At 41.1% G+C, this 27,027-nt stretch overlaps 2 protein-coding genes and 1 long non-coding RNA gene across 3 annotated transcripts; 2 read left to right on the forward strand and 1 right to left on the reverse strand.

Moving 5' to 3' along the window:
- Positions 1-999: 999 nt before the first annotated feature.
- evplb (envoplakin b) lies at positions 1,000-14,568 on the forward strand. Its single transcript, XM_068718836.1, has 22 exons — positions 1,000-1,135; positions 3,849-3,948; positions 4,219-4,373; positions 4,554-4,677; positions 4,785-4,916; positions 5,006-5,047; positions 5,198-5,359; positions 5,634-5,741; positions 5,889-5,984; positions 6,073-6,183; positions 7,254-7,400; positions 7,489-7,643; positions 7,760-7,857; positions 7,994-8,166; positions 8,662-8,840; positions 8,939-9,077; positions 9,660-9,853; positions 9,949-10,099; positions 10,192-10,275; positions 10,372-10,518; positions 10,620-10,712; positions 10,826-14,568. The coding sequence occupies exons 1-22, from the start codon at positions 1,095-1,097 to the stop codon at positions 14,315-14,317; spliced, it is 6,123 nt and encodes a 2,040-aa protein (XP_068574937.1). The 5' UTR covers positions 1,000-1,094; the 3' UTR covers positions 14,318-14,568.
- A 2,536-nt stretch (positions 14,569-17,104) lies between these two features.
- On the reverse strand, positions 17,105-19,402 carry LOC137878326 (serotonin N-acetyltransferase-like). Its single transcript, XM_068718598.1, has 4 exons — positions 19,324-19,402; positions 18,558-18,805; positions 18,085-18,239; positions 17,105-17,983 (listed from the first exon to the last, which is right to left on the reverse strand). The coding sequence occupies exons 2-4, from the start codon at positions 18,712-18,714 to the stop codon at positions 17,600-17,602; spliced, it is 696 nt and encodes a 231-aa protein (XP_068574699.1). The 5' UTR covers positions 18,715-18,805; positions 19,324-19,402; the 3' UTR covers positions 17,105-17,599.
- Positions 19,403-19,946: 544 nt separating this feature from the next.
- LOC137878185 (uncharacterized) lies at positions 19,947-20,971 on the forward strand. Its single transcript, XR_011103594.1, has 3 exons — positions 19,947-20,035; positions 20,196-20,275; positions 20,687-20,971. It is a non-coding gene; the product is annotated as an uncharacterized lncRNA (long non-coding RNA).
- The last annotated feature ends 6,056 nt before the right edge of the window (positions 20,972-27,027 follow it).

Below are 27,027 nucleotides of genomic sequence, written 5' to 3' on the forward strand. Positions count from 1 at the left end.
TCTTCCCTCTCTAGACCTTGACTCGTACACCACAGAGGTAATTTCACAGGGAGTGTGTCCGATAACCAGCTGATACTCAGAAACGTATATGTTCGGTCACTCTGGGGCCGTCGGGTGAAGCAATCCTCAAGGGTTCCAGGATAATTATTATAATTCCGTTAATTATTTAATCAGAGTTCCGCCGCATTTGCCAAAACTGTGATGCGAACGTGTTGAAAAACAAGTTAAACCTTCTCCTACAGTGCTATTGTAGTTAACACTGTTAAACTATGTCACCTGTCCAGTGAACTTTTCAACTTGAACATCCACTGCAACTAACTATTCAGATGCTGTGCACATCTTAACATGAGATCTCCTACTCTCCGCTTTTATATTTGTATTCATACTTCTCCTGATAGACCTTCGTTGCTGTGCAGCAACACATAGTGATATTCTCTACTTCACATACAAATCTAAATGTGCCTGTTGTGTCGAATTGAACAATAAGAGCCAGAGCTGCTTGATGATGTTGATATCCTGCCATCGAGTAACTAGTTCCGCCGCATTCCGCCAAAATCATACATGTTGAAACAGCGAGTGCTCGATAGTGTCCTGCCACGTCTTGTGTTGCATGGAGCTGATAACAGAGCCGCAGCTGTATCAGGTACGGAGACCACTTCTCTGAGAAAAAACACAAACACACACTCAAGTGTACAGAAAATGCAGATACACTCATCAAAGATTATTTAAAGTGAGGTGTCACGAAACTGATTCTGCTCTTTCAGAGTTCATCAGCTGTTTCCTGATCATGCATCTAAAAATGAGAAAAAGCACATTTCTGAGCAGCCAGACCCATGAAAAACAACTTCAATTATTTAACAGGGCAGAGCTAGGAGCGTGGAACAGGTCCGCCCGGTCTGCTCCTCCGCTGCCTTCACTGATGACACACCTGCTGGCCTGGGTGGAGCTGAGACAGGTGGACGCTCCTTAACTTGGGAGGGAGACGCCACAAGAGACGAGAGGGCGTGAGAGGAAAGAGGAGAGGAGAGAGTGAGGCTGGAAGACACAACACTCGGACTCCGATTACAACAAACCGACCCGAGCAGGCTCCCAACATGTCGAACAAAAAGGAATACAGTGGTGTGAAGCTCAGCAAGTGAGTTCGCTCTGTGTGTGTGTGTGTGTGTGTGTGTGTGTGTGTGTGTGTGTGTCGGGTTTCCTAGTCTTATAACACTGTCCCTTGTCTTGTCCCCTCTCTTTCGCTGTGTTTTCTCCCTAAAGCAGGCTCTTCTTTTGTATCATGATGATTTATGTTCGCACAGTGTTTTTACTTCCCGGGACAACACAGTCCTCCTCAGGAGTCAGGTGCCAAATGAAAAAAAACAATGATCTGACTCTCAAAATACATTCTGTGTGTTGAATACAAATATCTGCCTTTCATTCATTCTTTAGTGTGGGAGCCTGAGCTTTGGAAAATGAATGAATGAGCCCTCCTTTGACACAACGCCTCAGTCTTCTCCTGTTTACTCTGATGTTACCACTGTGTTAGTAACTTTGACATGTTCTTCATGTACTTCATTGATTGTCCTCTCGTGACCTTATCCGACTCCTTTACTCATCCGCAGCATTGGTTTCTTTGCCCAGGGGGTGTTTCATCAAAGTTTACTTGACTCACTAAATCCATTTTCTGTTGGCGCTCAAAAACCTCGGCCGGCGTTCGGACTCATTAAGCTGAAAGATCAACAGTGTGCCTTCAGTGCTCTAATCCAAACCGAGACAGTACAATAATAGAGCGTATGCCTTGTTGTCATTGCTATGCGGTGGAACCGGTGGTTGTTTGAGTCGAGGGGAGGGAGTTGGCTCTCACCGTTATCAATCATGTTTTATGAAGCGCAATAAATGTGTGGACTTCTTGAGAGTTTGAAATTGCGCAACCTTCACCTGGCTCCTCTCAAAGTGACTTGTCACGTAGGGGGGCAGGGACACACACACACACACACACACACACACACACACACACTGTTGAACATTAGCGCTCCTTCACAGAGGGGCGTGCCGTGCAAACCAAAGGCTCGAGATTGTTCATGACACAAGAGAGAGGAAGGGCTGAGGGAGTGGCAGGGCAGCGTCTCTCTGCTGCTGGGTCTGTTTGTCCTCACCGGCACAGTGAAACTTAGGTTTTAATGGATGTGAGTGAGTCAGTGAGTGCGTAATGCGGTGAACATGGTTGATCATTCTTGATTATGGCGAAAAAAAACCAGCAGCTGGTGTGTTTGTTATATGGCTCCCAGCAATTGAATGAACTCACCCACACGTTGGACCTTGTTGGACGTGTTGGTAACAGAGATAAGAGCAGAGTTTGAGTGAAGGTGCAATGTAGTGGAGGAGGAAGTATTCAGATCCTGTACTGAAGTAAAAGTACTCATACCACAAGTAAAAGTCCTGCATTGAAAATGTTACTGAAGTAAAAGTATGTAGAAATAATCAGGAAGATGTATCAAATGTAGAAGTACTCAAAAGTGTCCCCTGTGAGTGTCATACCAGCCTATTGTACAGGCCTTCTGTATCATGAGGTTATTATCACCTGTTAATGTTTGTGCAGCACTTTACTGTTGAAGTTGAGCAAATATTGAACCAAAGATGAATTTAATTATGGGTTCATCTTCTCATTGACTGAATAATTGAAAGGGGTGGCAGCAACATTTAAGAAGCTGAAACCATGATATGTTTGGCATTTCTGTATGAAAATGCAGATAATAAAAAAATATATACTTTCTGTCAATTTACTTATCGTTTCAGCTTTACTCCTGTATACTGTTGGGTAGTTTAGCATCATAATTTATAGGATTGTCACGTGTTTTGCATACAAAAGAGCCGATAACTCGTAACTAATTGGAGTGGGAAGTGGCATAAGAAGAAAATACTCGAGGAGCAGTATCTGGCTAAATGTGCAAAGTCACATTCCATCAGTGGGAGTAATGAAAAAGACGGCACTAGAGGAATCCACCCCGCCTACTACGAGCCATAATGTCTCACTACGACTGTCAAAGCCCCGAAATGAATGACACCGATAAGAGCTGAATGCCACAGCGTGACACGTTCCTCTTGTCACACACAGACGACATTCCTTACTGAGGACGGGGGGAGGGGGACACACACATTGTGTCCCCTGGGTCCTGATCCGGGTGTGTCACAATAAATAGTTGGCTTTCATATCACAGCCGAGGAGGAATGACAGAACAAACACCCAAAGAGCACAAACAGGTCTGCAGAGAGCTGCTCCTGAGTGACATGCCGGTGAAGAATTGTGTCGAGGAGGTGAAGGAATCTTCTTTGTTGGCCTCAGTGTGTTTTATGTCCACACCTGACCCACTAAGTCCAGCAACCTTTCCTGACATGGAGAGCAAAAGTAACACTGTCAAGTTGAAGTGCAAAAGCAGCTTTTTAATATGACCATAGGTTTCAAACCCACTAACTAACTGCATTTACTCAAGTATTATACTTAAATACAACTATGAGGTACTTTGTATCTTTTTCAAATACTTCATCAGTATGCCTCTCCGTTTGTGCAATTAAACTAAACTAAACTTGTATGCTACTCCGTTAGTTTTCAGATGGAGATGTTGTGCTCCACTACACTTATTTGACAGCAGTGTTTACTTTGAAGATCAAAATTATACACGCAAAACAGCTGATTAACTTCTAAAATCTGAACTACCAAAAAAACTACATATTTGCTTGAAAGTAGATTTTCCGATGTAGGTAAGTTAGTACAAAAACAATCACAGTAACGAGATCATATCTTACCTACTTTCTACTAGTACTAGTTTGAAGGATTTTGATCATCATCTTTCTGTGCTTTTACCCAGGACTCAGGCCACTGACCTGGCTGTGGTGGTTTCTCGCATGCAGAAGAATGCAGACCAAGTAGAGAAGAACATCCTGAGTTCAGAGGGGCTGCTGTCTGTGGTAAGAAGTCCATGTTGGACTTATGACTTGATATTTATTACTATTTTGATACCTGAAAGTCGTCACTGGATCGGTTTTGCGCCATAAGATCTCACACAAGAACATACGCTGCAGGGAGTTTAATGTAAATAAAGTGGTATTAAAACAAGCTTTGGCAGGAAAACCACCAGTACTAATGTGATGTCATTAATCAGCAGAAAAGTGATTGTCTCCTGGACATTAAACATTGTTTTGAATGTGACAAACACAACGTTCTTGTTCCCCCCGTAGGACACAGAGCGTGATGGGAAGAAGCAGCCCCTGATCCACCAGAAGGAGAACGCAGACAACCTGGCCCAGGCTGAGGGGCTGCTGAAGGACCTCTTCATGGACGTGGACAAGGCCAAGAGGCTGCAGCACCCGCAGGCCCTCGAGATAGAGAAGGAGTGAGTTTATTAGGGCCCGTCACACACAAATACACACAGGCATGCATACCAACAGACACACCTAGAACTGGCTGTGTCGCATACCTTCAAGAGATGCCTGCCAGTTTCATTTCCACATTCCCCTTTTATGCTCTCCACCCATCTACTGACCAATCGCTGAAATGGTTTCCTCCTTTTCAGTGTGAAAAACCTCCACGACCGCTGGGTGAAGGACTGTGGCATCTACAGGGACCTGTACGCCCAGGCGCCGGTTTTGGAACCGAAACCGAAGATCGGCTGGGGTCCTCTGCTGGATGAAAAACTGGTCTGTTCAAGCTCAGTCGATCTTTTGTTTTAGTAGCTGATCATCCTAATGAGTCATACATGTCACAGGTTGAACAATTTTCTGCTTCGCAATGCCGTGATTTACAGAAACAGTTAAAGGGAGGCGGATATGGCCCCAACCTGAATGATGTAAAGAAGCAGATAGCGGAACACAACATCCTGCACCAGGAGATCGAGGCCTACAGCGCCCAGCTGGAGCCCAGCACCACCGACTCAAAGGTACGGCACAAAACGACGCATGAACGCACTCTGCAGGACTTCACGCTGGATGAATCGTTTACCTGTTTCTTCCTCGTTTTTGTTCGCAGGCGCAGTACGCCGCCCTCAAAGAGAAATATGCTGAGCTTTATGTGAGTTGGGTTTGCCCCCCCCCCCCCCCCCCACACACACACACACACACACTTGTTGACTCTTAAGGCTCTGACGTGTGACTTTGTGCTGCTCGAAGTCACTTAAAGGATGTGTATATGTAATGTACATGCACGTTGTGCGTTCTGCAGGAGAGCTCCCAGCTGAGACGTAACAACCTGGCCTCTCTGTACGAGTACGTGCAGAGCTGCACTAAGGAGCTGGGCTACCTGTCGGGCCAACAGGAGAGGATCCTCCAGAGAGACTGGAGTGATCGCATGGGCGACCCCCGAGGCGTCCGCATGGAGTACGAGGTGAGGGTGTCCTGATGGCGACGCCATTATTGACTGATTTTTAAAGAGGGAGGTGCAATATTTTGGAGGGATGAATACTGCAACCTTGTTTGTCAGGTTACCTTCAAGCATTAATCGTTGAGGGGCCAGTTGCACTAGCTTGGGACCCAAGTGGTGTCACCAGTAGGGTGCATAGTAACTGCGTAGCTGCTGGGAGAATTTGATTTTGAGTATACTTGAAACACTACGTCACGTCTTCTACGTTACACTTTATGTTGTTTCTGTTCACAAATAGAAATTCAAAACCAGCGGACTGCTGGCACATGAGAGTGAGATCAACAAGCTGCAGGAGGAAGGAGATCGCATTGTTGAAAAGAAACACCCGGGCAGCTCAACAATAAAGGTACATCTGTTAGCTGCTTCCAACACATATCTGTACGATAACTGTGATAAATCACCATAGTACCCTACATAGTGGTATCGCATAGGACTCCTTATGGTCAAATACATTGCGTTGAATGACTTTAATCGAGGTGGTTGCTTTTGTCAGGCACACAGAGATGCTGTGCAGACTGAGTGGCAATCCTTCCTCAACTTGTGCCTGGCACAGGATACACACTTGGACAACATTGAAGACTACAGGAAGGTAGTGAGCCTCTGACCCCACCACACTGTGACAGTATGTCCTCTATTAAATCAACCAGTTCATTAAAATTACTATTTGTCCAATGCAGTTCCAGCTGGATGCAGAGACGTTGTCCGAGTCCCTGGAGAGGCTCAACTCCGCCATGGACCCAAAGTCTCTGCGCGACAAGAGCAACCCTCAGGTCCTGATGGCGCTGGAGGTACGGCTGTGTTTTCCAAAGTCACGGTTTCTGTGCAGCTCTAGAAAAGTCTTGAATAGAATAGAAACGTTGGAATTTGCAGCAAAGCTCTTATCTGCGTGTGAAGAATGTTTGTGTCCCATGGTTGATTACAGGGATGCTCAGAGGAGGAAGAGCCGACCAGACACTACGTGTTTGTTCTTTTATGAAAAAAACAACAAAACAACAAACAAACAATAACTCAGATATGTTATTCTGCTTCTTTTTTTTCTTATATACATAAATCTACAAGTAGGAGGAAACGTGAAGGACCTATACTTTCATACTTCACTTAAATCCTAAATTAAAGGATGAGTATGACCTCAGAGTTCGCTCTGTGATAAAGATGTCTGCGTGGGAAAAGCTCCCTGTTCAGTTCTTCAAGTTTTAGTCACACTGTTCAGGTTATTTCCCTCCTGTGTTGACTCACACTATTTGTTTACTATGACTGAAGTTTGTAGGGGTGGGTTCCAAGAAGCAGGTTTACTAAGTTATCTAATGTTTTTGAGTCGAAAATGCAAAGCAGGGCCAGTCTGTATAAAACTTCTAATGAATGGTCTTAAAAACCGTCCCAAATTTTGACTTATAAATAACATAAACTGAATAAAACAATTCTTAGTAAAAATGTTAGTGAGTGTAAATTCACTAACATTTTTAAAAAAAAAAAAAAAATAAAGACTACAGTTTTGTCTTATTTTTTACTTTATACATTAATTATGCTTTTTTGAAGACTATTCCCATAATTCACTGGAACATTATGTATGCTTCAGCATATTGTAGCATGCAAGAGGAAAGCTAGGAAAGATATTTTCATGTTGTCAATGTCAATATTATAGTATGATATATATATGGGATTTGATCCATAAAAATCTTTTAGGCTTCACTCTTCAAAGCAGCCAACCACCTGTTTCAAACCTGCTTTCACCTGCTAAGCAATAACCAGTTCTAACTTTACCTGACTAGATAATGAAGAAATGCTAACGTTGGGGATATTGCACGTTATATCCTTGATTGTTTGCGTTGCTTCTGTTGTAACTCAATAACACCCCCAGGGAGATGAACCAGCAGTAAAGAGGAATGAGCAGCGCCTGGCTGACCTCAGGGAGCTCAGCAGCACCATCTTGCCTCTGAAGTTACGCCGAACGAAGCCCACCAAGGCCACCACTGCAGTGTCCCTGTGTGACTGGGCAGATAAAGGGGTAGGTTGTGACCAGTCATTTCCTGGCTTTGATATAGAAACGTAATGAAAAATATTCTTTATTTCATCATCTTCCCTGTGTGGTTCAGGACACAGTGAGGCGTGGCGAGGCGCTAAGCCTGAAGTCAAACTCTGACAATAGGAACTGGGAGCTTCAGAGCAGCAGTGGGAAGACCAGAACCCTACCTGGGGCATGTTTTATGATCCCTCCACCCGATGCTGAGGCGCTGGAGAAAGTAAACAGGTACGGAGTGCAAACACACCACCTACACTATGTTTTCCTTCCATTGTTTTCTTATGTGATGACAACAAAGCCTGTGATGGATTTTAATGAAACATTGGATGTCTATGTGTGTCCAGTCTGGACAGAGCACTGACGGATCTAAAGAGCCATAGATCTGCACTAATGGCCTCCTTGAAGAACCCCACTGTGGAGGTGGTCCGCCCTCAGAAGGCAGGTGAGAAGAAAGACATCTTAACAGGACAGCATTATTTTTGTCTTCCCTGTCTGTAAGACTACGACAGAATCTTTGCTTGGAGATTTGGGCTCATCTGACATTTCATTGTACATTTATTGTCTTTGCTCGTCCTCAGCCGCTGTTCAAAGAGCACCGGACGATCCCAGGGCTGCCGAGCTAGCCAGTGAAATAGACAAGATCAACAAAGCCCTGGATCAGAGTGAGAAAGAAATCCTGAGCCGACTCAGAGCCCCGCTGGACAACCGCAACCCCACACAAGACCTGGCAAACAGACTGCAAGAGCACGAGGTGAACATGAAAAACACTATGCTTCTTCGTCATCATCATCATCATCAATGCGGCTTCCTCCACCGTTGGAGCGCTCAGTTCAGTTCCGCTCTGAACAAAGATTCCTCAAGGGGAGATTTTAACGTCCTTAAACGAGGCTCTTCCTTTGCACAATCTGCATTTTCTTTTAATGCAGTTAAAGAATGGAATCTGAAAAGAGTTTTTTTGTCAGTATTAATTCAGTAATTTTTGTACGTTTATATTTATTCCTATGAAGTGTGTATGCGTGGGCATCACTAGGTTGTTGGTCCATTTGTAGTGGAGATGCTAGGTTTTGCTCTATGTTGTATTGCTACAGATACAGAGTCAGTAGCTAAATCTGGTACAAAGCATCTTTTCTCTTTTTTTGAGATCAATGCAATTGTGTACATGGTCCCTTGTATGAATACAAATAATAAACTAAAACTAAACACCTCTGCCTTGTAGTGATCAGTAACACCATGTGATTTCCTCCAGAAATGTGCTCAGGCTGTGAGAAAGCTGGAGTCTGAGAAGTCTGCGATCCAGAGAGAGATGGAGCCTATTCTGGCCAAGAAACCCCTGGGACCCATCTCCTCTACACTGGCCCTCAAAGTCACCGCTGCCAACAACAAGATTGATAACATCAACACCCTCCTCGACCATTATAACAAAAAGTAAGATGAGTTTCCCTTTCATCTGCTTTTTCAATTAAGGCAAGAAGCACATTTTTATTTTTTGATATTACCGTCTGTGTTTCTCTCCTCTTAACCAGAGCTACAGCCTCCATCTTCCTAGAGAAGCAGAAGCAGAATGTTGAAGGCATCGTCTCTGGGTTTGAGGACATGCTAGCTAAAGATGGCACCATTCTTGATCAACCGAACGTCCTCCCGAGTCGCAACCAGAAGCTGCAGGTGTTGTACTATATAATGCAACAGTCAAAGATTTAACAATTTCACGATAGGCTTATATGAGGGGATAGAGCGTGGGATGCCCCAAAAGTAGGGATGCATGCCAAACGGCGGGTTACTTACACAGTTTAAGTTAACCAGCACAGTGTGAAATAAAGTTTTTGTATTTGCTTATCATTTAAATTGTGTGTGTATACTATAGATGACTATAACAAAGTAAAAGGACAACATTTAGAATGTTTGATGGTTTACACTGACTTCAGAGCAGTTGAAATACTTTTTTCGACAGTGGTAAAAAAAAAAAAAAAAAGAAATAGTCTGGAGCCTTGTAGACCAGCTGTATAATCAAATAGCAAAGGGATCTGTATGTGCCAATATGAATGATCAATAATCAGCAATTAGTATCGGCGGCAAAAAAAACATGAACAGGGATCTGTAAAAGTTATATTTGCTCCCTTTTTTCTTTTGTGCTGATCCAATCTGTGATCCGATCCGTGAGTTTTATGATCCGTTGCACCACTAACCCAAAAGAGATCCAAACCTGTAGATTTCTTTATCTCAGTTCTTTCTCCTTATTCCAAACAGCTTACGCTTAAGGATGTCGCCTCAAAAAAGGATGAGTTGAATAAATTGGGCAAAGACTTGGACCTGACAGGGCAAGCGAGCAGATCCTTGCAGCAGAGTTTCAATGAATACTGTCCAGACATCCGCCGCCAGGAGAATGAGGTGAAACAGCTGAGGGGCCGTTACACAAATGTCAACAATCAGCTCCAGGAAAGGTGCGTAAAACAAGATTCGGGAATTATTTCAACTATATTTGTGTTGTTTTTTTAAGCTTTTATTTAAAATGGATGTTTTTGATATTTGGCTTTAGGTCTGGTCTCATAAAGGAAGCAACCAATAAAAACCAAGACTTCCAGACTGCTGCTCAGTCACTGGATTTCTTCTTGGTAAATTTGCCCAATAATGCGATCAAACCTACAGATGATGTGGCTCAGATAACAGCCAAGCAGAACTCTCAGAAGGTTGGTAGAATCATTTCTTTACATACATTAACCTGTCTCCAACTGTACATACAAACTAACTCAAGTCTGTGTGGATGACATGTCTTGTTTAGAAAGTGATTGAGGACATCAAGAGGAAATCTGACGATTTAGACCAAGTGAAGAATCTTTCCCGTGATCTGCAGGGCATTTTGAATGTGAGTTCAGAGAATACAATTATGCTCATTTACAGTTGATTAGGTATGCCCTTCCAAGTACATAATCCCTCAATCTTTAAATACATTTCCTCTCAGGAGTATGCTGTTAAGTCAAACACTTACCGTGGCACTCTGAATGATGATGATGATGATGAAGATGATGAAGATGATGATGACGACGATGATAAATCTGTCCTAAAGAAACGTCGAACTTCAACCATGGCTCAGGCTGTACAGAGAAAGGTACTTTTATAGACAAACACCGAAAGTAAATTTAGAACAAAAAAAAATGTCTCTGTTGTCTTCAAGTTCTAAACTACTTTTGCCTTCTGCTTCTATCACAGGAGCAAGATCTACTGAACCGTTTCTCAGAGGTGTCTGCAGAAAACAACCAGCTACTCAGACAGTTGGGGATGGCGAAGAACATCAAAGCCATGGTACGATATTATGGAATTAAAATAACATGGACAACTCTCAAGTAATAGAAGAATAATTCCCAGTGTTTCCTGCCCCAAATAATCCTCTTCTTTGTCCTTTTATTCATGTACAGAATCAAGAGAAAGTTAGTCAGGTTGTGGTCAATCAGCAGCTGCAGCTACAGAGCCAGAAGAAGGACCTGGAGGAGAGTGGTAGTCTGAAAAGGGAATTAAGTGAGGAGGTTGACAGGCGTGTACATGCTGAAAGAGACCTGGAAACATACCGTAAGAGGTTTGTGTCTCTGAAGAATAGGAGAGGAGTGGAGAGGTTGGAGGAGAAGGAGGTGGTGCAATACTACCGTGAACCCAAACTGGAGGTGGAAATAAAGTCCTTGAAAAATCGGATCCAGGATGAAGCATTGAAAAGGTCAAGAACCCATTCAGAGATAGACATTATAACTGAAAGGATTATCAAAGTAGAAACACAGCTGATTAAAAGCGAACCAAAACTGCTGATCAGGCAACTGACTGAATACGAGAGAGACCCACAGCTTGACAAAGAAGCCGTCAAGATGAGAGATGAAATACGCAGGACACAACTGGAGCTCCAAACGAGAGATACTGAGGCAGTTCAAGTGAAAACTGAGATCACGGTTCTGTCTCAGCAGAAACAAAAAATCAGGGAAAGGGTTGTTAAGAAAGAAGTGGTGAGGCTTGAAAAGGATCCGGAGATGCTGAAAGCTGTTCTCACTTTCCAAAGTGATATCTCGGAGGAGGAACTCCGGTGTCAGTCGCTAAACGATATCATTTTTAGCACAAGGAGTCAGATAAACACACTAGAGAGGGTCATTCCCACCATCCAACCCAAGATAGTCACCAAGGTGGTGAAGCAAGTACAACAAGATAAAGAATTGCTGGAAGAGTCGAAGAAACTACGAATAGCCTTGGATGAGGAGAATCATGAGAATATGATCTTGATGAAGGACCTGTCCACCTTGCAGCTACGTTACAGTGAGGTGGACAAGCTCAGGGCTAAAGTTGAGGTCAAGGAGATCATCAATGAGATCTACAGAGTTGATCCTGAGACAGAAGTTGAGCTGGTGCGTCTGAAGAAAGAGCTGCAGGATTCCAGTCGTAACCGTGCAGACCTGGAGAAAGGCATCACGACACTGATAACTACTCTGACTACCCTGCGTGCTCAGAAACCCAAAGTAGAGTACAAAGAGGTGACCCAGGAGCTGATCAAAGAAGAGAAGAGCCCAGAGGTCACCAGAGAATTGCAAAGGCTGAACAACCAAGTCTCCCGTCTGCTAGTCAACTATGAAACCACCATGGAGCTGCTGACCCACCTACGTAAAGAAAGAGACGAGCTGAAAGCTGAAAAATCCAGGGTGGAGACCAAGCTAGTCAATAAAGAGCTCATCAAATATGAAAACGATCCACTTCTTGAGAAAGAGGCTGACAGACTTCGGAGGAATGTAAGAGAAGAGATTCAACAACGTCGCAGTGTGGAGGAGTGTGTCTTTGACCTCCAGAACAAATACATTGTCCTTGAAAGGCAGAAGCCAGAGGAGAAGATTGTCATGCAGGAAATGGTGCGTCTTCAGAAGGACCCCAAGCAGGTAATGGAGCATGATAAGTTGAACAAGAATCTGGACGATGAAATGAAAAGCCGCAGAAACCTTGAATTAGAGGTCAGACAGCTCAGAGCCCTAATTCAAGACAAAGAGAGTACCCTGGCTCAGATGGACGATCGTCAGAAGAAGATTCAAGTAGAGTCAGAGCTAAGGCAGATCAAATCTCGCATTCTTGAACTGGAAACCTCTCCGTCGCCCGTTGAGGAAAGGATCGTCATCGAGGAGGTCCTGAAAGTGGAGAGGGACCCAAACTTGGAAAAACTTACTGATGGTATACGTACCAACATGGAGACTGAGGGCACCAATATCAACCGTCTAGAGAGAGAAATCCGCAACCTGAAGCTCAAGTTGGAAATTCTACAAAAGGAGAAGTCAATTGAGAAGGTTGTTTACAGAGAAGTTGTTCGTGTAGAGAAAGACCCGACAGTGGAGGCTGAAAGGGAACGTCTTAGAGAGCTTGTAACACAGGAGAGAAATCTCAGGCGTAACCAAGAGGATAACACTCAGAACATCCAGCTCCGAATGACTCACATGCAGTCATCGCAGTCTGTAACTTCTCACGAGGAGACCACTCTCATCACCAACAGAGACGCTCTGCAGAGAGAGAAGGAGGATATGCTCAGACAGCTCAAAATGCTAGAGTCTCAAAGACATGACATCAACATAACGTTCCAGCAACAGTCAAAGCTGATGAGTGAGAGAAACCAGAATGTACGACAAAGGAGTCTTAAAACGTCCTCTGAGATACAGCGGCTGGAGAAAGAAATCCTCAAGGAAAAAGACAAAGTACACCAGAGAGACTCACTCATCATGGATTTGCAGAACAACATCCAGAAAGAGGACCACTCTGAAACTCAGACAACGGAGACAAATCTTTCCACGAAGATCACCGTCATGGATCCGGAAACTGGTAGAGACATGTCTCCCTATGATGCCTACTTGCAGGGGCTAATTGATCGCAACCAATACATTCACCTGGCGGAGTTAGAGTGCGACTGGGAGGAAATCACCTCAACTGGTCCAGATGGGGCTACAACAATTCTGCAGGATCGTAAAAGTGGGAACCAGTACTCTATCAAGGATGCTCTGAGGGATGGTCGCTTGACCCAGTATGACGTGGCGCGCTACAAGGATGGGAAAATATCCATTGCTGAGTTTGCCCTCCTTGTTGCAGGGGAAACCAGAAAGCCCATCATTCCTCCAATAATCCCAAGATCCCCCACCAGACCCACCCCTCCCAGTCCCTTGAACTCAATGCCAAACTCCCTGAGGTCCTCCTTTCCCAGCCTCAGCACTCAACGAAACAGTGGCAGTTTGAACAACCTCACTGCTTCAGCAGGTGATGAGTATTTTCCCATCTCTGGTATTTTAGACACCACCACGGAAAGCCGCATGTCTGTGCGAAGTGCCCTGACCCGCAAACTCATTGATGCCGACACAGCTCTGAAGCTGCTAGAGGCACAAGCAGCCTCCGGGGGAATTGTCGATCTCTCCTTGAAGGACAAACTTTCTGTCCACAAGGCAGCGGAACGCGGTCTCATTGACTCGAGTGACATGTTCAAGCTTCTGAATGCCCAGAAGGCCTTCACTGGAGTTGAGGATCCCACGACCAAAGACCGTCTCGCAGTGGGACAGGCTGCAAAGAAAGGGTATATTCCCCAAGAAAATGCCAGGAGGTACATGGAGGCGCAGTACCTGACCGGTGGGTTTGTGAATCCCTCTAAACCAGGACGCCTAACTGTCGAAGAAGCTCTTGCCAGTAATATTATCGACAGCACAACGGCTGAGGAGCTGCAAAATGAAGCTTCCCACACAAAAGAGCTGGTAGACCCCATTACTAAAGAGAAGATATCATACAAGCAGGCAATGCAGAGGTGTAAGAGAGACACCAGCACGGGCCTCTTGCTGCTTCCTGCAGCCTCTACTGATTCCACATCTGCCCCATCATACTCAAACTATCGTTTCAGTTCCTCCTACAACAAATACTAGATGTGAAGTTCAAGATATTTTATTTGCTGCAGCCACTGGTGCTAGAGGGTTTGTGACAACGCTAAGTGATCTACACAAAGATACACACACTTTTTAAAAACACTGAAACAACTAACTACATTTTTTTCAGTGTTATTTTGGGATCTGCTGTAAAAATGAGGGTAATATTTGTTTTATATGGTAAATATGGTATATGTTTTCAGCATTCAAGCTAAGTCTTTTATTTGTGCTTATTAAACTACTCAACCTCACATTCATTTTTCTGTCTTATTTGAAATATCAACAGTTGACTCGTCAAACCATATGGGTAAATTCAATTTGGGGTGTTCACAACACAATAATGTTGACGATCAAATGATGGTCTTCATTCTGACCTCTGCTTTTTAGCCATGCTAACAGCAGCTATACTTAGTTTTTTTTACTTTTGATAATTAGCAAGTGTCACCATGCTAACACACAAAACTGAAATTTTAAAAAGGTAAACTTTGCACCCGCTGAAATTTAGCAATAGTATGCTGATGTTAGCATTTAGCTCAAAGCACTGCTGGGCTTAAGTGCAGCCTCACAGAGCTGCTAGCATGTGTGTAGACTATTAATATGAATATACATACAATTTATGGCACATCTTCTCATTTCCAGGAACAACTTGATCCACAAGACGGTAAATCATCTACTGTATCTAATACTTTAGCTGTACCTAATGTACAATGCTCGTAAACCCCGGTGAGTCATGTGCTTGGAAATGATGGATTAAGGATACAGATTAAATATGACTCAAGCATGTAATGTGTGAAAGTAAACAAGGTCAAACTCTCTGGTCTACATGGATGAAACGTGTCTAATGAAATCTAAAACATTAGGACCGGGACCCACAGAGTGCGCTACCTTTTCAGCAGGCATACTTATCAGTAACTGACCTCCGTAAAGGATTTTCCTTAGTGGTCTCACAAAAAAAGGGAGACAAAGGTCCAAAATCTCTTTTTCCTGGCAAGGGGGGATTTGTCTGAAAGACCTGATCTGACCCCACAAGTGGAGTTTACAGTAAACGGTGTTGATGTGGGAATATGTTTGAAGCCTCTCTGCTGGGATGTCTGAATGCCAGATTACCCGGTGACTGAAAGGACTTTTGTGGGATTACTGCACATGAGCCTGTCTGGAGGCTGAAGTGGCCCCACTCTGCGTCTAAAGGTGGTGGAGGGTGGGGGTGGGGGTTATTGAGCAATGTGTACTACATGTAGGCTAGAATCAAATTCTGGATTATTTTTTTCCCAGTCAATCAGTGGAACAGTGATCTAAACGCATGTGTGATGACGTCCTTCCTAATAAAAAGCCTGTTAAATAGCCAAGAGTACCACAGCATCACATACAGTATGTGGAAACACAAAGGGCACCTTTGCACTGACTGGCCTGAGTGATGGTAATTGGCAGCTCCTTCTTGTTATAATGGATTATTATTGCCATAATACTAGACCACAGCGCTGATGGTTTAAACCCTGACAATGAGCATTTGCACATTTGTCTCTTATTCATTCTGTCTATAAATGATGATGGCGAAGCCTCCTCTATGCCTGCCCTGCAATCATGCCAACGCCATATCAATTAGAATTCAAAGCACTCTTCCTGACTCTATTTTCCCTCTTCATACAGCAATATCAGGAGCAGTGGCAATATTCAGAGATGAAAAAATATGTTGCTGGGTCAGGGAGGTGCTTTATTATTGCTCTTCAAAACTAAACATCAATACAAACATACCTAAAAGCACAACATTAGAACATAAAATATGAGTCATAGGCATCAGTCTGACAATCATACAGATGCATTTACTAAAAGTGTCTCGCTCATCATCGGTTGAATACCTCTGCCAGAGGAAATAAACTCCAGTAAAGCACAGACTTCCCCGACAGCCATCTGTGCAAAGATGCCAGCTGGCAGCATCAGCTTGAAACCAATGATGCTGCGAGCCATCTTCACTCTACAGATCTCTGTCTATGACTTCATTTATATATCGGCAAAATAAACCTCCACAAAGAGAGAGTTTAGATTCCTGAGAGTGTCATGATGACCTCATACTTCAGAATATGAGGTCATCACTAGTCAGTGATGTACAACGTGTGAAAGGTGGTGATTCAGTAGAGTTGATCCGGTGCTACTATTGTATCAATGTGTCAGATTTAAAAGATACATTTGTCATTTTGTCTCTGACTTCAGCTATGAAAATCAATATATAAAACATCCAATGCTTTTTTTCTCAGTTAATTTGTCATCTTCAATTTGACTTTAAAGTTAAATTGTTTATTTGGTGGGGAAACAATTTGTATTTTGTGTATCGGTCGCTATATATTAGTTGCTGGCAATATAAACAGTATTTGCGTCAGACTTCAAACATCTTTATCCAGCTCACGTGCTCATGAAGTTCTGGGTCATTTTTCCAAGTGGACACTGAGCTTGCCCTTCAGATGAGCAGGAGCTGCTCACTCTGGCACGTTAGAGGATTAGACAGTGACTGTGTCATGGATTAAAGCGCCATTCAAGAGCATAAGGCTTCCCACTGGCTGACCTCCACAGGTCGGAGCCAGCTGAAGATACTCGCATAAAGACAGGGACATTATACTACAGAGAATACTTCAACTATGAGTAATAGTTAATGAGGCATGCAAGGGAATGTTTTATTTGATAAACTCGCCAATCAGTGCATGTACAAGACTTAATCAAAATCATAAATGTTTCATTGTAAAAAATCTGTATAAAACATTTTATTGAAATTGTGATAATGTGACCAGACACAAACTTAAAAAAAACAAACATCACCATACAAAGTCTCGATGTGCAGACTAACAGATGAGTGCAGTTTACAATAGCTAAAGCTCCCTAATAGAGCCGCAGGAGCTGTGGTTGAGCAGCTAAAGCCTGGTTGCTGACGTCAGTCCATAGTTGTGTGGAGAGCCCAGAAAGGTGCTAAGCAGCAGACAGCTTACAGTCTAAATGTCTACCACAAACACAACACAGCATCGCTGTAACGCCAGTGACAGAGTCAACACACTACTCTACTCCTCCCACAGGTGAGGGAAAAAACACAAAGTGGACTAATACGTCACATTTCAGTACATTCTTGTTTTTATTGGAGACAATAAGAGAAATTAGCACGCGATAGATTCAGTATGAGATTAGAGAGAGAACAAAAGGTCCAACAAAACTATCATCAGCCGCTGAAACTGAGAAAAGCCTGACACACCCTGTGAGTGCAACACTAGTGCTCAATGAAAGACAGCCTGCGCAGATAACTCATATATCTCGATGTAATACATCAACGTGTTCATCAGTCTTCGCCAGTGGCAGAGTCAAGGGATGCTGAGGGAAACGGATTGCCTCACTGTTGCGCCGCATGTACGCGTGGCCGCTGATCGGGTACCACATCTCCGTGAAGGTCAGGTTGGCCACGGTGATGGCGCAGCGCCCCAGCACCTTGAAGCCCGACTTGTGGTAGAAGGGAATGAGGAAGTCTTCGCACATGAGCACTGCCCGGCGCACGTTGGGCAGGCAGCGGAGATACTGCAGGTAACGCCACATCAGGATGGGCCCTTTGCCTTGCTGCCTGAAGGTGCGGTGGACCGCGAGGATGTGGATGTGGACGGTGGAGCCGCGGGGCTTGTGGAGAGTCAGTGCGTCCTGGAGGAAAAAAAGTGGTTAGCCGTCATAATTACTGACATGTAGGCTATATACGCGTATGGTGAGCGAATGATGAATTGGAAAAGCGCCCGGTGTCTTACTTCAGTGAGTCTGTCCTTGTCCCAGAGAGAGCCGATGATAAACGCCACCAGCCGACCCTCCTCGATCCAGCCCATGGACAGCTCTGGACACAACGTGAGGAAGTGACGCACCTCATCCAGGTGGAGGGGACACTCACCTGACACTGATATAAATGCTGAGAGAAAGAGAGAAAGAGAGAGAGACCGTGGTAAGTTTGGCACTACTTTTTTGCACTCTAAAGCCGGTGCAAATGACCGAATAAACATTTAGATACATGTCGAATACAGATGTAACATCTTTAAAATGTGAATAAAAGAATATCTGCCCACTGATTGAATTAAATGCAAACAAGTTAATTAGATTTGGAGATCTCGACATGTCTTTACGCAAAGTCCTCCGTCGATGCTTCCTTTCACTCAGTGAAACTTCACAGCGGATTTGTAAGCTATACTTCAGCGGAGCGGATCTCCGCTACATCGACGAGTAAACTTACCTTCTCGCTCGATTTCAAAGACGCTTATGGCATCCTGCGTGTTGAGCGGTCGGACTTCGCTGGCGGGTAGAGTGTGTCTCCTTTGCATACCGGGGGAAATCGACGGTGTTGACTGCATTGGTTTGATGAAAGGTTGCGAGCCAACGACGGACATCATACGACCTGGCACTCCCCTCCCCTTCTAAAAAAACTTCTCCTCTTGACTCCTTCTCTCCCGCTCCGCTCAGCAGGATCACCTCGGTCAGGCCCTGCACCGAGAACAGGATGGTTTGTCTCCGTATTTATAGGACAGCTTTCCAAGCTGTGACCAGCCAGCTCATTTGCATTTGAATATTTGATGCCAGTGAATGAATGAATGGATGAATGAATCAAGGTCACAACGGTGTGGGGCAATTTACTGAACCCTACAATTAACGGCGTCCATTGTTGCTGTTTGGTTTTTGCCTCTAATTGACAGATAATAACAAATAATTTTCTATAAACCACCATTTCCGGCACATTTATAGCAGGTTTTGCCACGCATGTTTACAGGAAGGCACGCTGATCCGGGATCAGCACAGCGACAGTTTACAAAAGTTTTGATAAAGTGACACCAAAATGTACCCAGTTAAACTCACAAGTGACTGGTCAGTGCAGTAGCCTAAATCAACTGTGCATGTATTTCTCCTCCATTATTGCTTTCCAACTGAATGATTAAAACAATTCATAAAACTTGCCACACTCTTGATGTTCTCCAACACGCCCTGGAGGCTACAGGGACACTTACCGGAGGATGTTGAGCCGTGTGCTGGTGAGGTTCTGCGGACTGAACAGCTCCTCTTCTCTGCCTCTATCTCACCTGCTCCGCAGCAGACGTCTCTCTTCATCATGAGGTGATTATTACTATGAGTCACATGATGAAGGATTACACCTACACAAGTTGTTTCCACAACTCGGCGCATTACCGACACGTTATCTCCTCTCTGGCCGAGCACAACATGTTCATTTCGCAGTGTCTTTTGGAGAAAGTGACCTCCGTCTGTACTAGAGGTAATACAAGTCTGTGATTCAAGTCGACAGCCTGATTGCTCAAGGCACATTGAACTTAAAATAATAATCACATTAATTTGTAATCATCTAAGATTACACGAGGCCGGTTCCACACAGGAACCAATCATAACAACGCAACATCGAAGTAACATTGGTTGGGTTGGCCCCTGTAAAACATGGAGACGCATTCAGGGAGCAGTGGGACTTTTCTGAACAGCTTTCCATAAGCGCCGGCTGTCGGCCAAACAGCTGACTGCCAGGGGTGTAGTGGAAGTATCCGAGCGCGCCAATGACGCGCTCACAATTAAGTTGTGGCTCGTTTCAAAGTGTATAACCACTGTTTGATGTAACGTTAAGATTCATTAGTCAACTGACCACATGACCAAATGTTAGACAGAATGCAGAAACAAGTGTTTGACTGGAGCCTCATCGAGCTAATGAGCCACAAGGTAAGCGGAAGAAGCTAGGTCTCCTTCAGCAGCTAATTCTGGTGCCAACGTGCCAAATGAGTGTTATCTGGAACAACAGGTGTTTATTTTTGTTGTTAATCTTTTACTCATCTTCCATTGCAAATCAATGTAAGTGACCCTCATAATCTACTGCATGAAGGTGAAATGACCCAGCAGATGGAACAGGGCCGTGATGACGACTCATCTGATGAAGACAGCGCAGCTGCAGCAGCAACACTGGTAAACATAAACACAGTCATCCTGCTTCTTTTCCTCTTCATTTGCAGAAGAAAATTTACTTTTTTGCATCCATCCTGGTGGTCTTCTTTTATTCAGTGGTTTTCAATATTTTTGCACACTAAAGGCCGAAAATAAGTGCAGTCATAACGCACAATATAACCCATATTATATGTATTCATTGATTTGTATCTTTTATGAGGGATTGCATGAACAGGATTGGCTAAATACAATCGTTTTAATGTAAATTAAGAAATTATAGAAATTGAGTGCAATTTCAATAACCCTGTTCACAAAAATACATCTAACGAATTAAGTAATGTAATATTGTTAACCAACTGGCAGTTCTATGAGTTGTAATAATGGTTTGTAAACATGACAATCTAGCCTTAAGTCTGAAACGTTTTGTTTCAGGGACCTTTAAGCCCAACACAGCCCCTGAGTGACAGCATGGATGTTACTGTCACGATGGATGGACACAGAATGATGGTGGACATAGGAGAGACAGACATTTCTTTGGCCATGGGTATTGGGATGGCCTTCCATCATATCTACAGCTGTCTTAACAACACAACCTGAACCAGTAGCTGTGCAGAGAGTTTCAAATGCCTTGAGACTCACTATCTCATAATTATGAGATAGTGAGTCATAATTATGAGATGCTAACTCATTATTTTGAGAGTATCTCATTATAATGACTTACAGGATCTTTATTTTTTCCTCATAGTGGCGGAAATGGGCTTCCATAGTATTTAGTTTCTTACCAGTCCTAATAGATAAAAAAGTTGTAGACCTATTGGTTTACAACTTTTTTATCTATTAGGACTGGACATTGTAACGCCTCAGTGGAAAGACTGATGTAACTAATATTCTTAATAGCTTTAATTACCTGCTTTGTTCTTTGCTATTGGCAAAGGTAAATAATTAATTTGGACTTTCGTCTGTAGGCTGGGAACCACTCCTTTATGTCAGTGAGTTTCCTTTGTTCCTATTTCAATGCAATCGTTCTATATAGATTTTAAGAAACGGTAAAAAGCAGAGCTCTGAACCAAGTTTCTGGACTGTTGTGCTCCTTTTGGTAATCCAACCCCCCCAGAACTGTATGCATTTTATCACATTTGTGTGAAATTGTAAAATAAGCATATTAATTCTTGAGTTATGGCCAGAAACGTGGTTTTGTAATTTGAATTAGTTCATCCTTGAGTTTGTGCCACATTTTAGGAAATTCCCTAAAGGTGTTCCTGAGAAACAGTATCGCACCGCCGGAGGCATAGCAATTTCATTAAACATGTTGTTGTATAGTATGTCATGAAACATGTTATAAAAAGGTAAAACTACAGTATGTCAAAAAGTCATAAAAAAGATGAATGGTACTATAATGTCAAAAAAAGATACACTACAATATGTCATCTAAAGCAGTAGACATAAAAAGTCATAGTATTGTATGTCAAAAAATCAGTAAAAAGCCATGAAAAAGAATAATACATTATGTCAAGAAAGTCATTAAAGGTCATCAAAAAACATAGTATTGTTTGCCAAAAGTCTGAAAAAAACATCAGGTCAATATATATATGTCAAAAACGTCATAAAAATGATATAGCATAGTATGTCGATAAAAACATCAAAAAGAATCATGATTTAGTGTGTCCAAAAAAGTCGGAAGTCAAAAAGCAATAGTATAGAATATGTAAAAAAAAATAAACTATAAAAAATCATGTATAGGATGGACAAACGTTCAGAGGAAAGTTATAAAAAAAAAGCCATAGTACAATATGTCAAAAAGTCAGAGAAAGCCTTAGTATAACTTTATGTAATTCTAATGTTGGCCACTGAGGGGCGCTGTGGTTCGCCTAAGTATGGAAGTGGAGACTAATTTGACACAGGTGTGGAGAACAGAGAGCTCCACGACTTGTGACCGTAGCTCAGGGTGATGGTGTTTGATTGTAGACGTTGTAGGCTATTTTTTTTATCATATTCTGACTAAACGAATGGAAATGTATATTACATTTTAAGATATGGCTCTTTGGCAATTTCTTTTTTGTTGTTGATGACAACAAAGGACAACACAGCCACGCGTTGGAAGACCGCCATATACACAGGGAGCACACGTACAATTGCTGAACAGTGCAAAACAAGGACAAGACCCGGTGAACCGCTGGTGTACTGGGCGCTGAGACGGAGAACGGATGTCGGAGCCGGTTAGTACCTAAAAGGTAACCATGACTACCATTAAAGTACACGGCCATTCAAAATGTGTGCACACCAAAAATAATTATCAGAGAAATCCCAATGAATTGGTGTTGTAGTTCAAAGTGACATTTTACGCAGGTTTGCGCAGAGAAAGTAAAAGTGAATCTGAAAATCAGTTGGTGAGGTTGAAAACCAAATAACATGGATTCGTAAAAAACGAAAATACAGAAATAACACGGATTATGGAATATTTCAAAATAAATGTCAAGGCAATAGAATGACCGTATGCAAAAAAAATGTTATTTACAGTCCATGATGCAAGCACATACCAGGTTAACGTTAGAAAAAAATAATAATTAATGAATATAAACAAATAAATCTGGGCCGATGGGAGTGTGTTAGCAACAGTAGTTGACTACAGGTGGTTTAATATGAATTTATCCACATACACAACAAATACACAGCATTTTTACCAAAATGTTTTGTTTGTTTTGTTTCGTTTTGTTTGTTCTGTATGTAAAGCGTCTGTGGGTACTTAGAAAAGGGCTATATAAAACGAAAATATTATTATTATTATTATAATTATTATTATTATAATTATTATTCTCAGTTTTCAAATTTAAGTGGATGGATTATAAATAATACATAGAAATACATAAATAAATGTTCTTCTTTTTTCAATTAAAATAAGGGCTGGATTTAAGAATAACTGACATAACAGAAAGCTTTTGAAAAATGTGCATCTTAAAAGCAGACCACCTCAAGGTGTCACTCAGAGAGAACCAGGACATTCTGATGGAGCATTTCAAAATGAAAGCCCTTCAAAATCTCATTCATGAGCTAACTTCAAATCAAAATTCATGAGACAATTTGTCTAATTTCAGATTAGATTTTAGAGGAGATGTTGCATAGTTACAAAATCATTTCACCTCAGGTTAATAGCAGACCACCTTAAGGTGTCACTCAGAGAGAACCAGGACATTCTGATGTAGCATTTCAAAATTAAAGCCCTTCAAAATCGCATGCATGAGCTAACTTTAAATCACATTCATTAAACAATTCGTCTAATTTCAGATGGAATTTTAGAGGAGATGGTGCATAGTTACAACATAATTTCACCTCAGGTTAAAATAAAGTAATTCATTTTAGAAAAATTAATTTCACTGAATTGCCATGCAGCTTTAAATTCAGTTTATTCAGGTGTGAAGTGATGTCAATCAAAAAAGCCATATTGTATTTTTCTCATTGTATAACAAGAGAAATCTGTGTGCATGGACTTTATCGGTGGTTATTAAACTACTTGTTTCAGCTCTATCATCTCTGTTAACATCATAGTTGGTCAATGAATTCATGTGTTAGGTTCTGATCATATTGGGCTCTTAGGTTTGTTTTCTGTGTCTTCATTTCAGATGTGAGTGGGTACGTTTGATCTAAAGAGTTGTTCTTTGTCTCGTAGTGGCGCTTCACATTACCGCTTTTAATAATCGCTACGGTCTCTGAACATATGAGACACACTGGTTTTAAACTGTCTGAGTCTGTTCATTATTGTTTAAAGTCTCTGGTCTCTCTGATCACTTTTCTCTCTTGGGAGAACGTCATGTGAAATAACTTCTCTGACTCGCGTAATAATTCTCCTACTCCAGCATGGTATGCTGACTTAGCCTAAGGGAATTACCCACAAGTCATAGCAACGTGACGTTAAACACGGGGTAACCTGTGGACGCATGGAGACATTAAAAAAAGGTAAACAAAGAGGACGGCTCACGTGTGTTCAGCCTGTCTTATTATATTTACACAGAAACATTAAGGGTTTTTTGGGAGAAAAAATAAACTTGAAATCAGAGGATATTTATTTATTTATCGATCACATATTTTATTTTGTCATAGATTAAATGAAATGACCTCTCATCTTGTGAGAGAAGAGCCTGAAGACGTTCCAAAAGTCATAGTTTAGCATGTCAAAAAAAGTCAAAGTTTAGCATGTCGAAAAAAGTCATAAAAAAGTCATAGTTTAGCACGTTAAAAAAGTAAGAGTCATAGTTTAGCATGTCGAATAGTCATAATAAAGTCATAGTGTAGCATGTTGAAAAAAGTCATAATAAAGTCATAGTATAGCATGTCGAATAAAGTCATAGTATAGCATGTCAAATAAAGTCATAATAAAGTCATAGTATAGCATGTTGAAAAAAGTCATAATAAAGTAATAGTATAGCATGTCGAATAAAGTCATAGTATAGCATGTTGAATAAAGTCATAATAAAGTCATAGTATAGCATGTTGAATAAAGTCATAGTATAGCATGTCAAATAAAGTCATAATAAAGTCATAGTATAGCATGTCGAATAAAGTCATAGTATAGCATGTCAAATAAAGTCATAATAAAGTCATAGTATAGCATGTCGAATAAAGTCATAGTATAGCATGTTGAATAAAGTCATAGTATAGCATGTTGAATAAAGTCATAGTATAGCATGTTGAATAAAGTCATAGTATAGCATGTTGAATAAAGTCATAATAAAGTCATAGTATAGCATGTTGAATAAAGTCATAGTATAGCATGTTGAATAAAGTCATAATAAAGTCATAGTATAGCATGTTGAATAAAGTCATAGTATAGCATGTCAAATAAAGTCATAATAAAGTCATAGTATAGCATGTCGAATAAAGTCATAGTATAGCATGTCAAATAAAGTCATAATAAAGTCATAGTATAGCATGTTGAATAAAGTCATAGTATAGCATGTTGAATAAAGTCATAGTATAGCATGTTGAATAAAGTCATAGTATAGCATGTTGAATAAAGTCATAGTATAGCATGTTGAATAAAGTCATAATAAAGTCATAGTATAGCATGTTGAATAAAGTCATAGTATAGCATGTTGAATAAAGTCATAGTATAGCATGTCAAATAAAGTCATAATAAAGTCATAGTATAGCATGTCGAATAAAGTCATAGTATAGCATGTTGAATAAAGTCATAATAAAGTCATAGTATAGCATGTTGAATAAAGTCATAGTATAGCATGTCAAATAAAGTCATAATAAAGTCATAGTATAGCATGTCGAATAAAGTCATAGTATAGCATGTTGAATAAAGTCATAATAAAGTCGTAATAAAGTCATAACAAAGTCTATTCAACATGCTATACTATGACTTTATTATGATTTTTTTCAACATGCTATACTATGACTTTATTCAACATGCTATACTATGACTTTTTTCGACATGCTATACTATGACTTTATTATGACTTTTTTCGACATGCTACACTATGACTTTATTTTGACTTTTTTCGACATGCTATACTATGACTTTATTCAACATGCTATACTATGACTTTATTCAACATGCTATACTATGACTTTATTATGACTTTTTTCAACATGCTATACTATGACTTTATTATGACTTTTTTCGACATGCTATACTATGACTTTATTTGACATGCTATACTATGACTTTATTCGACATGCTATACTATGACTTTATTATGACTTTTTTCGACATGCTATACTATGACTTTATTATGACTTTTTTTGACATGCTATACTATGACTTTATTCGACATGCTATACTATGACTTTATTATGACTTTTTTCGACATGCTATACTATGACTTTATTATGACTTTATTCGACATGCTATACTATGACTTTATTCGACATGCTATACTATGACTTTATTCGACATGCTATACTATGACTTTATTATGACTTTTTTCGACATGCTATACTATGACTTTATTCAACATGCTAAACTATGACTTTTTTCGACATGCTATACTATGACTTTATTCAACATGCTAAACTATGACTTTATTTGACATGCTATACTATGACTTTATTCGACATGCTATACTATGACTTTATTCGACATGCTATACTATGACTTTATTATGACTTTTTTCGACATGCTATACTATGACTTTATTCGACATGCTATACTATGACTTTATTATGACTTTTTTCGACATGCTATACTATGACTTTTTTCAACATGCTATACTATGACTTTATTCAACATGCTATACTATGACTTTATTATGACTTTTTTCAACATGCTAAACTATGACTTTATTTGACATGCTATACTATGACTTTTTTCAACATGCTATACTATGACTTTATTCAACATGCTAAACTATGACTTTATTCGACATGCTATACTATGACTTTATTCGACATGCTAAACTATGACTTTATTCGACATGCTATACTATGACTTTATTCGACATGCTATACTATGACTTTATTCAACATGCTATACTATGACTTTATTATGACTTTATTCGACATGCTACACTATGACTTTATTCAACATGCTATACTATGACTTCATTCAACATGCTAAACTATGACTTTATTCAACATGCTATACTATGACTTTATTATGACTTTATTCAACATGCTAAACTATGACTTTATTCAACATGCTATACTATGACTTTATTATGACTTTATTCAACATGCTAAACTATGACTTTATTCAACATGCTATACTATGACTTTATTATGACTTCATTCAACATGCTAAACTATGACTTTTTTCGACATGCTATACTATG

This window comes from Cebidichthys violaceus, unplaced genomic scaffold (assembly GCF_023349555.1).
Source record: "Cebidichthys violaceus isolate CVI_PGR_0920_01 unplaced genomic scaffold, fCebVio1.0.p SCAF_23, whole genome shotgun sequence".
NCBI lineage: Eukaryota > Metazoa > Chordata > Actinopteri > Perciformes > Stichaeidae > Cebidichthys > Cebidichthys violaceus.

What these genes read in the sequence shown, in the direction of transcription:
- evplb (XM_068718836.1), top strand. Translation starts at nt 1,095, where the DNA reads ATGTCGAACAAAAAGGAATACAGTGGTGTGAAGCTCAGCAA. An exon ending in GGTCCGCCCTCAGAAGGCAG is followed by an intron (nt 7,858 to 7,993) that starts GTGAGAAGAAAG and finishes GCTCGTCCTCAG; the next exon opens with CCGCTGTTCAAAGAGCACCG. An exon ending in CTCAGGCTGTACAGAGAAAG is followed by an intron (nt 10,519 to 10,619) that starts GTACTTTTATAG and finishes CTTCTATCACAG; the next exon opens with GAGCAAGATCTACTGAACCG.
- LOC137878326 (XM_068718598.1), bottom strand. Translation starts at nt 18,714, where the DNA reads ATGATGTCCGTCGTTGGCTCGCAACCTTTCATCAAACCAATGCAGTCA. An exon ending in CTTTGAAATCGAGCGAGAAG is followed by an intron (nt 18,240 to 18,557) that starts GTAAGTTTACTC and finishes TCTTTCTCTCAG; the next exon opens with CATTTATATCAGTGTCAGGT. An exon ending in ACAAGGACAGACTCACTGAA is followed by an intron (nt 17,984 to 18,084) that starts GTAAGACACCGG and finishes TTTTTCCTCCAG; the next exon opens with GACGCACTGACTCTCCACAA.